General features: G+C 48.2%; 1 protein-coding gene across 1 annotated transcript; it reads left to right on the top strand.

The window, feature by feature from the left end:
- The first annotated feature begins 317 nt into the window (after nucleotides 1–317).
- Nucleotides 318–9,905, top strand: LOC123731421 (extensin-like). Its single transcript, XM_045709999.1, has 4 exons — nucleotides 318–323; nucleotides 7,840–8,116; nucleotides 8,360–8,421; nucleotides 9,042–9,905. Exons 1-4 carry the CDS (start codon nucleotides 318–320, stop codon nucleotides 9,903–9,905), a joined length of 1,209 nt encoding a protein of 402 aa, XP_045565955.1.
- Nucleotides 9,906–10,166: the final 261 nt, after the last annotated feature.

The raw sequence follows: 10,166 nt of genomic DNA, 5'->3' as shown, positions 1-10,166 counted from the left end.
GCCTTCCCATATAGGACAGCAACCACTTCCACAGAGACAGTCTGGCACACACCTTCTCCACTAAAACCTCCCAGTTATTTTTCTGAAACTCCTCTGAGCCTAAAAAACTAAAACTGTTCCTGCCCCACTGCAACCCCGCTGGTAGCTGTGTGTGTGTGTGTGTGTGTGTGTGTGTGTGTGTGTGTGTGTGTGTGTGTGTGTGTGTGTGTGTGTGTGTGTGTGTGTGTGTGTGTGTGTGTGTGTGTGTGTGTGTGTGTGTGTGTGTGTGTGTGTGTGTGAGAGAGTGAGAGTGAGAGTGAGAGAGCAAAAAAGCATCAATGTCGGTAATGAATTCAGAAACTCAAAGTGGCTTTTGGTAATTTCAGAAAAAGGTTTTAACGTAACATATATGGATCAGATATGGAACACAACTTACATTGTGAATCCAGACTATTTAGTTTGAAAGACCACATAATGGATACCACACAATGAGAGGTGCTCAAACAAATGAAGCATCAATTATTGGGAGTAAATAGCATTCTACACTGTAGGCTGATTGGGTATGGGGAAATAGAACATTTTATATTATGTGATATTTTGAACACACACACAGCTGAGGGGCCTCTCCTGTTCTTCTGGCACTCGGTGGCCCTTTTTTAAACAATCAAATGTACTGAGGTAAAACTTGACATTAAACACAGACAGGAAGGGGTGGAAAGAGAGAAGAGGATGGGAGAAGATGAATGGATGAAGAGGGGAGGAAGAATAAAAACAGATGAGGGAACTACTTCAACCCTCTCCAACCACAGCATGATGACAAAGACTGATACAGACTTCTGTTCTCCAGACCCCTGCAGGAAAGGAGCTTAACAACCTGATTGGCTATCCATTAGCTATATCCCCCTATGTCTTCCTAACGCTGGCACTCTCATGCCGTTGGGTCTGTCGCCATGGCAACCCAGTGCCAGAAACCGCACTTCTTCTTAATGGTCACCGCGGGCCCTACTGGCTCTCACTGCAGGTGCTGTAGCCCGTGTGTGTAGAACATCAGTCGAGCACATACACGCATGCATTCACACACACACACACGCATGCATTCACACACACACACACGCATGCATTCACACACGTACAGACGCTCTCACACATGCGCGTACACACACACACACACACACATGCACTGTGACATGATCCGACGTTGCTCTCTTGTTTGACCGCCAATATTGTAGTAGCTGTTCTCCCTGTCTTTTGCCTGGTACAGTAGACATGGTGCGACACTACACCACAGTAGTTGACTGTCTTTTGTCTGCCAGTACATTGCCTGGCCGAGAGTGAAGAAGCCTGTAGAGTCTAGAGGATTCCTGGATCAATGACATGATGTAAGTCAACAGCCCCACAAGGTAACCAGGGAGTCAATGTGTGTGTGTATCTTTGTATGTGTGTGTGTGTGTTTGTGTGTGGTAGTATTGATCCAGTGTCCTAAATTGTCCCGGTAAATCTAGTAATCTCACACACTAAAGCCTTCTGGCTGGCTGCAGCACACATCTTCAGACACGTCAACAAGCACACAGATCAACACAGATCAACACATATCAACACTATCACACAGATCAACACAGATCGACACTATCACACAGATCAACACATATCAACACTATCACACAGATCAACACTATCACACAGATCAACACAGATCGACACTATCACACAGATCAACACATATCAACACTATCACACAGATCAACACTATCACACAGATCAACACAGATCAACACATATCAACACTATCACACAGATCAACACAGATCGACACTATCACACAGATCAACACATATCAACACTATCACACAGATCAACACTATCACACAGATCAACACAGATCGACACTATCACACAGATCAACACAGATCAACACACATCGACACTATCACACAGATCAACACTATCACACAGATCAACACAGATCAACACTATCACACAGATCAACACTATCACACAGATCAACACTATCACACAGATCAACACTATCACACAGATCAATACAGATCAACACAGATCAACGCTATCACACAGATCAACACAGATCAACACACTATCACACAGATCAACACACCATCACACAGATCAACACAGATCAACACTCTATCACACAGATCAACACAGATCAACACAGATCGACACCATCACACAGATCAACACTAGCACACAGATCAACACAGATCAACACTCTATCACACAGATCAACACAGATCAAAACACTTCACACAGATCAACACTATCACACAGATCAACACAGATCAACACAAATCAACACTATCACACAGATCAACACACTATCACACAGATCAACACAGATCAACACAAATCAACACAGACCAACACAGATCGACACCATCACACAGATCAACACAGATCAACACAGATCAACACTATCACACAGATCAACACACTATCACACAGACCAACACAGATCAACACACTATCACACAGATCAACACTATCACACAGATCAACACACTACCACACAGATCAACACAGATCAACACTATCACACAGATCAACACTATCACACAGATCAACACTAGCACACAGATCAACACTAGCACACAGATCAACACTAGCACACAGATCAACACAGATCAACACTATCAACACAGATCGACACTATCACACAGATCAACACAGATCAACACTAGCACACAGATCAACACAGATCAACACTATCACACAGATCAACACACTGTCACACAGATCAACACAGATCAACACACTGTCACACAGATCAACACAGATCAACACTATCACATAGATCAACACTCTATCACACATATCAACACTCTATCACACAGATCAACACTCTATCACACAGATCAACACAGATCGACACTATCACACAGATCAACACTCTATCACACAGATCAACACTCTATCACACAGATCAACACAGATCAAGACAGATCGACACTATCACACAGATCAACACACTATCACACAGGTCAACACTATCACACAGATCAACACAGATCAACGCTCTATCACACAGATCAACACAGATCAACACAGATCGACACTATCACACAGATCAACACACTATCACACAGATCAACACTCTATAACACAGATCAACACTCTATCACACAGATCAACACTATCACACAGATCAACACAGATCAACACTCTATCACACAGATCAACACTATCACACAGATCAACACAGATCAACACTCCATCACACAGATCAACACTCCATCACACAGATCAACACACTATCACACAGATCAACACACTATCACACAGATCAACACTATCACACAGATCAACACAGATCAACACTCCATCACACAGATCAACACTCCATCACACAGATCAACACACTATCACACAGATCAACACACTATCACACAGATCAACACTATCACACAGATCAACACAGATCAACACTCCATCACACAGATCAACACTCCATCACACAGATCAACACTCTATCACACAGATCAACACTCCATCACACAGATCAACACACTATCACACAGATCAACACTATCACACAGATCAACACAGATCAACACTCCATCACACAGATCAACACTCCATCACACAGATCAACACTCCATCACACAGATCAACACTCTATCACACAGATCAACACTCCATCACACAGATCAACACACTATCACACAGATCAACACTCTATCACACAGATCAACACAGATCAACACTCCATCACCCACTCTAATTCACTATCCATAATTGAATTACAGTGATAACATCCAGGCTGTATCACAACCGGCCGTGATTGGGAGTCCCATAGAGCGGCGCACAATTGTCCCAGCGTCGTCCGAGTTTAGCCGGTGTAGGCTGTCATTGTAAATAAGAATTTGTTCTTAACTGACTTAACTAGTTAAATAAAGGTTAAATAATAAATAAATTAATTAATAATATAGGTATTATAATTAGTAGGGACTGAGGTGATTGGAGGATTATACACTGCTCAAAAAAATAAAGGGAACACTTAAACAACACAATGTAACTCCAAGTCAATCACACTTCTGTAAAATCAAACTGTCCACTTAGGAAGCAACACTGATTGACACTAAATTTCACATGCTGTTGTGCAAATGGAATAGACAACAGGTGGAAATTATAGGCAATTAGCAAGACACCTCCAATAAAGCAGTGGTTCTGCAGGTGGGGACCACAGACCACTTCTCAGTTCCTATGCTTCCTGGCTGATGTTTTGGTCACTTTTGAATGCTGGCGGTGCTTTCACTCTAGTGGACGGATTCTACAACCCACACAAGTGGCTCAGGTAGTGCAGCTCATCCAGGATGGCACATCAATGTGAGCTGTGGCAAGAAGGTTTGTTGTGTCTGTCAGCGTAGTGTCCAGAGCATGGAGGCGCTACCAGGAGACAGGCCAGTACATCAGGAGACGTGGAGGAGGCCATAGGAGGGCAACAACCCAGCAGCAGGACCGCTACCTCCGCCTTTGTGCAAGGAGGAGCAGGAGGAGCACTGCCAGAGCCCTGCAAAATGACCTCCAGCAGGCCACAAATGTGCATGTGTCCGCTCAAACGGTCAGAAACAGACTCCATGAGGGTGGTATGAGGGCCCGACATGCTTACAGCCAAACACCGTGCAGGACGTTTGGCATTTGCCAGAGAACACTAAGATTGGCAAATTCGCCACTGGCGCCCTGTGCTCTTCACAGATGAAAGCAGGTTCACACTGAGCACGTGACAGACATGACAGAGTCTGGAGATGCCGTGGAGAACGTTCTGCTGCCTGCAACATCCTCCAGCATGACCGGTTTGGCGGTGGGTCAGTCATGGTGTGGGGTGGCATTTCTTTGGGGGGCCGCACAGCCCTCCATGTGCTCGCCAGAGGTAGCCTGACTGCCATTAGGTACCGAGATGAGATCCTCAGACCCCTTGTGAGACCATATGCTGGTGCGGTTGGCCCTGGGTTCCTCCTAATGCAAGACAATGCTAGACCTCATGTGGCTGGAGTGTGTCAGCAGTTCCTGCAAGAGGAAGGCATTGATGCTATGGACTGGCCCGCCCGTTCCCAGACCTGAATCCAATTGAGCACATCTGGGACATCATGTCTCGCTCCATCCACCAACGCCACGTTGCACCACAGACTGTCCAGGAGTTGGCAGATGCTTTAGTCCAGGTCTGGGAGGAGATCCCTCAGGAGACCATCCGCCACCTTATCAGGAGCATGCCCAGGCGTTGTAGGGTGGTCATACAGGCACGTGGAGGCCACACACACTACTGAGCCTCATTTTGACTTGTTTTAAGGACATTACATCAAAGTTGGATCAGCCTGTAGTGTGGTTTTTCACTTAAATTTTGAGTGTGACTCCAAATCCAGACCTCCATGGGTTGATAAATTGGATTTCCATTGATTATTTTTGTCTGATTTTGTTGTAAGCACATTCAACTATGTAATGAAAAAATTAATTAATAAGATTATTTCATTCATTCAGATCTAGGATGTGTTATTTTAGTGTTCCCTTTATTTTTTTGAGCAGTATATGATACAATGTTGCCTAAAGGGAAAAAATATTGTCCAATCATAGATCTCTTTCATATTCCATCAGAGAGCTCCTATTGGCTCATAGCAGTGGCCTTAAAGGTCTAGGAAGAGGCACATTTTTGCTAGATTACTCATTCTTATAAAATACTGTGCACACTGTGAGAACAAAGAAAAAAGGTGAGCTCAGGTTCAACTAGAAACAAAATAGCTGAAAGCTAATGCTTTGAATGAAGAGAGATTTGTTTATAACCCTGGTGAGCTGCAGGCCATTCACAGCTGATTGGATTTATATAGTGCTTTTCCTGATGCACAAAGTGCTTGCTTAGTAAGAGGGACAAATAGACAGCAATATTCAATTCCTAAATGTTGTATACAAATCTCTACTGTAATTACCAGCTCTTTATAGTGGACTACCCTATTGTAGAGCACGACCCAATTGTAGAGCACTGCCCTACTGTAGAGCATTACCTATTGTACAGCACTGCCCTATTGTACAGCACTACCCTATTGTAGAGCACTAGCCTATAGTTCACTACAACTCTACCCTAGTGTAGACTGCTACCCTATTGTAGAGCACTACCCTATTGTTTATCACACCCTATTGTTTATCACTACCCTATTGTAGAGCACTACCCTATTGTTTATCACTACCCTATTGTAGAGCACTACCCTATTGTTTATCACTACCCTATTGTAGAGCACTACCCTATTGTTTATCACTACCCTATTGTAGAGCACTACCCTATTGTTTACCACTGCCCTATTGTTTACCACTACCCTATTGTTTATCACTACCCTATTGTAGAGCACTACCCTATTGTTTACCACTGCCCTATTGTTTACCACTACCCTATTGTTTATCACTACCCTACTGTAGAGCACTACCCTATTGTTTACCACTACCCTATTGTTTACCACTACCCTATTGTTTATCACTACCCTATTGTAGAGCACTACCCTATTGTTTACCACTGCCCTATTGTAGAGCACTACCCTATTGTTTATCACTACCCTATTGTAGAGCACTACCCTATTGTTTACCACTACCCTATTGTAGAGCACTACCCTATTGTTTATCACTACCCTATTGTAGAGCACTACCCTATTGTTTACCACTACCCTATTGTTTACCACTACCCTATTGTTTATCACTACCCTATTGTAGAGCACTACCCTATTGTTTACCACTACCCTATTGTAGAGCACTACAACACTACCCTATTGTAGACTGCTACCCTATTGTAGAGCACTGCCCTATTGTTGAGCACTGCCCTATTGTAAAGCACTGCCCTATTGTTGAGCACTACCCTATTGTTTATCACACCCTATTGTTTATCACTACCCTATTGTAGAGCACTACCCTATTGTTTACCACTGCCCTATTGTTTACCACTACCCTATTGTTTATCACTACCCTATTGTAGAGCACTACCCTATTGTTTACCACTGCCCTATTGTAGAGCACTACAACACTACCCTATTGTAGACTGCTACCCTATTGTTGAGCACTGCCCTATTGTAGAGCACTGCCCTATTGTAGTGCACTACCCTATTGTAGTTCACTACCCTATTGTAGTTCACTACAACACTACCCTATTGTAGACTGCTACCCTATTGTAGAGCACTACCCTATTGTAGTTCACTACCCTATTGTAGAGCACTACCCTATTGTAGAGCACTACCCTATTGTAGTTCACTACCCTATTGTAGAGCACTACCCTATTGTAGTTCACTACCCTATTGTAGTTCACTACCCTATTGTAGACTGCTACCCTATTGTAGAGCACTACCCTGTTGTACAGCACTGCCCTATTGTACAGCACTACCCTATTGTAGTTCACTACCCTATTGTAGTTCACTACCCTATTGTAGAGCACTACCCTATTGTAGAGCACTACCCTATTGTAGAGCACTACCCTATTGTAGAGCACTACCCTATTGTAGTTCACTACCCTATTGTAGTTCACTACCCTATTGTAGAGCACTACCCTATTGTAGAGCACTACCCTATTGTAGAGCACTACCCTATTGTAGAGCACTACCCTATTGTGCGGCTGCCAGATAGAGAGACAGAAAAAACAAGAGGACACTTACTTGTTCCTGGTCTCGTATCTGCCTGTCAATCCAAGACTCTGTGGAGGATGACAAGAGAAAATCATCACTGTGTATGTTTGAGCACGGAGCTAGGCATGCATAATACAACATAAATTAATGGTCAAATTCAATTCCACATAAATTGTCTCAGTAAATTGCAGCAATTTTTTGCCAATAGCCCCAACCCCGCCTCCTCCTCAGTCCCCCCTCCCCGCCTCCTCCTCAGTCCCCCCTCCCCGCCTCCTCCTCAGTCCCCCCCTCCCCGCCTCCTCCTCAGTCCCCCCCTCCCCGCCTCCTCCTCAGTCCCCCCCTCCCCGCCTCCTCCTCAGTCCCCCCCTCCCCGCCTCCTCCTCAGTCCCCCCTCCCCGCCTCCTCCTCAGTCCCCCCCTCCCCGCCTCCTCCTCAGTCCCCCCCTCCCCGCCGCCTCCTCAGTCCCCCCTCCCCGCCTCCTCCTCAGTCCCCTCCTATCCGCCTCCTCCTCAGTCCCCCCACCTTCCGCCTCAGTTCCCCCCTCCCCCCTCCTCCGCAATCCTCCCCCCCTCCTCCTTCCTCCTCAGTTCCCCCTCCTCCTTCCTCCTCAGTCCCCCCTCCTCCTTCTTCCTCAGTCCTCCTCAGTCCCCCCCTCCTCAGTACCCCCTCCTCCTAAGTTCCCCTCCTCCTTCCTCAGTCCCCCCTCCTCCTCTTACCTCCTCAGTCCCCCCTCCACCTTCCTCCGCAGTCCTCCCCCCCTCCTCCTTCCTTCTCAGTTCCCTCCTCCTCCTTCATCCTCAGTCCCCCGTCCTCCATCCTCCTCAGTCCCCCCTCCTCAGTACCCCCCCTCCTCCTAAGTTCCCCCTCCTCCTTCCTTCCTCAGTCCACCCTCCTCCTCCTCCTTCCTCAGTCCCCCCCTCCTCCTCTTACCTCCTCAATCCCCCTCCTCCTTCCTCCACAGTCCTCCCCCTCCTCCTTCCTTCTCAGTTCCCCCCTCCTCCTTCTTCCTCAGTTCCCCCTCCTCCTTCCTCCTCCTTCCTCCCCCCCTCCTCCTTCCTCCTCAGTCCCCCCCTCCTCAGTACCCCCCTCCTCCCTCCTCCTCAGTCCCCCCTCCTCCTTCCTTCTCAGTTCCCCCCTCCTCCTTCTTCCTCAGTTCCCCCTCCTCCTTCCTCCTCCTTCCTCCCCCCTCCTCCTTCCTCCTTAGTTCCCCCACCTTCCTCCTCAGTTCCCCCCACCTTCCCCCTTAGTTCCCCCACCTTCCCCCTTAGTTCCCCCACCTTCCTCCTTAGTTCCCCCCACCTTCCTCCTCAGTTCCCCCCACCTTCCTCAGTTCCCCCACCATCCTCCTCAGTTCCCCCACCATCCTCCTTAGTTCCCCCACCATCCTCCTCAGTTCCCCCCACCTTCCTCCTCAGTTCCCCCACCTTCCTCCTCAGTTTCCCCCACCTTCCTCCTTAGTTCCCCCACCTTCCTCCTCAGTTCCCCCCACCTTCCTCCTTAGTTCCCCCACCATCCCCCTCAGTTCCCCCCACCTTCCTCCTTAGTTCCCCCACCTTCCTCCTCAGTTCCCCCACCATCCTCCTTAGTTCCCCCACCTTCCTCCTCAGTTCCCCCTACCTTCCTCCTCTGTTCCCCCCACCTTCCTCCTCAGTTCCCCCCACCTTCCTCCTTAGTTCCCCCACCTTCCTCCTCAGTTCCCCCTACCTTCCTCCTCTGTTCCCCCCACCTTCCTCCTCAGTTCCCCCACCTTCCTCCTTAGTTCCCCCACCATCCTCCTCAGTTCCCCCCACCTTCCTCCTTAGTTCCCCCCTACCTTCCTCCTCAGTTCCCCCCACCTTCCTCCTCTGTTCCCCCACCTTCCTCCTCTGTTCCCCCCCACCTTCCTCCTTAGTTCCCCCACCATCCTCCTCAGTTCCCCCACCTTCCTCCTCAGTTCCCCCACCTTTCTCCTCAGTTCCCCCACCTTCCTCCTCAGTTCCCCCCACCTTCCTCCTTAGTTCCCCCACCTTCCTCCTCTGTTCCCCCCACCTTCCTCCTCAGTTCCCCCCACCTTCCTCCTTAGTTCCCCCACCTTCCTCCTCTGTTCCCCCTACCTTCCTCCTCTGTTCCCCCCACCATCCTCCTCAGTTCCCCCACCTTCCTCCTCAGTTCCCCCCTACCTTCCTCCTTAGTTCCCCCACCTTCCTCCTCTGTTCCCCCCACCTTCCTCCTCAGTTCCCCCACCTTCCTCCTCAGTTCCCCCCACCTTCCTCCTTAGTTCCCCCACCTTCCTCCTCTGTTCCCCCCACCTTCCTCCTCAGTTCCCCCCACCTTCCTCCTTAGTTCCCCCACCATCCTCCTCAGTTCCCCCCACCTTCCTCCTTAGTTCCCCCACCTTCCTCCTCAGTTCCCCCCACCTTCCTCCTTAGTTCCCCCCCACCTTCCTCCTCTGTTCCCCCCACCTTCCTCCTTAGTTCCCCCCCACCATCCTCCTCAGTTCCCCCCACCTTCCTCCTTAGTTACCACCGCCTTCCTCCTCATTCCCCCCTTTACTTCCTCCTCAGTCCCCCTGCCTTCCTCCTCATTTCCCAACCAACCTTCCTC

This window comes from Salmo salar, chromosome ssa28, assembly GCF_905237065.1.
Source record: "Salmo salar chromosome ssa28, Ssal_v3.1, whole genome shotgun sequence".
In the NCBI taxonomy this organism is placed as follows: domain Eukaryota; kingdom Metazoa; phylum Chordata; class Actinopteri; order Salmoniformes; family Salmonidae; genus Salmo; species Salmo salar.
Note: the sequence above shows the minus strand (reverse complement) of the source record. Positions and strands in the feature narration are given on the sequence as shown.

What these genes read in the sequence shown, in the direction of transcription:
- LOC123731421 (XM_045709999.1), top strand. An exon ending in TCCCCCCACCTTCCGCCTCA is followed by an intron (nt 8,117 to 8,359) that starts GTTCCCCCCTCC and finishes CTTCCTTCTCAG; the next exon opens with TTCCCTCCTCCTCCTTCATC. An exon ending in TCCTCAGTCCCCCCTCCTCA is followed by an intron (nt 8,422 to 9,041) that starts GTACCCCCCCTC and finishes CTTCCTCCTTAG; the next exon opens with TTCCCCCACCTTCCTCCTCA.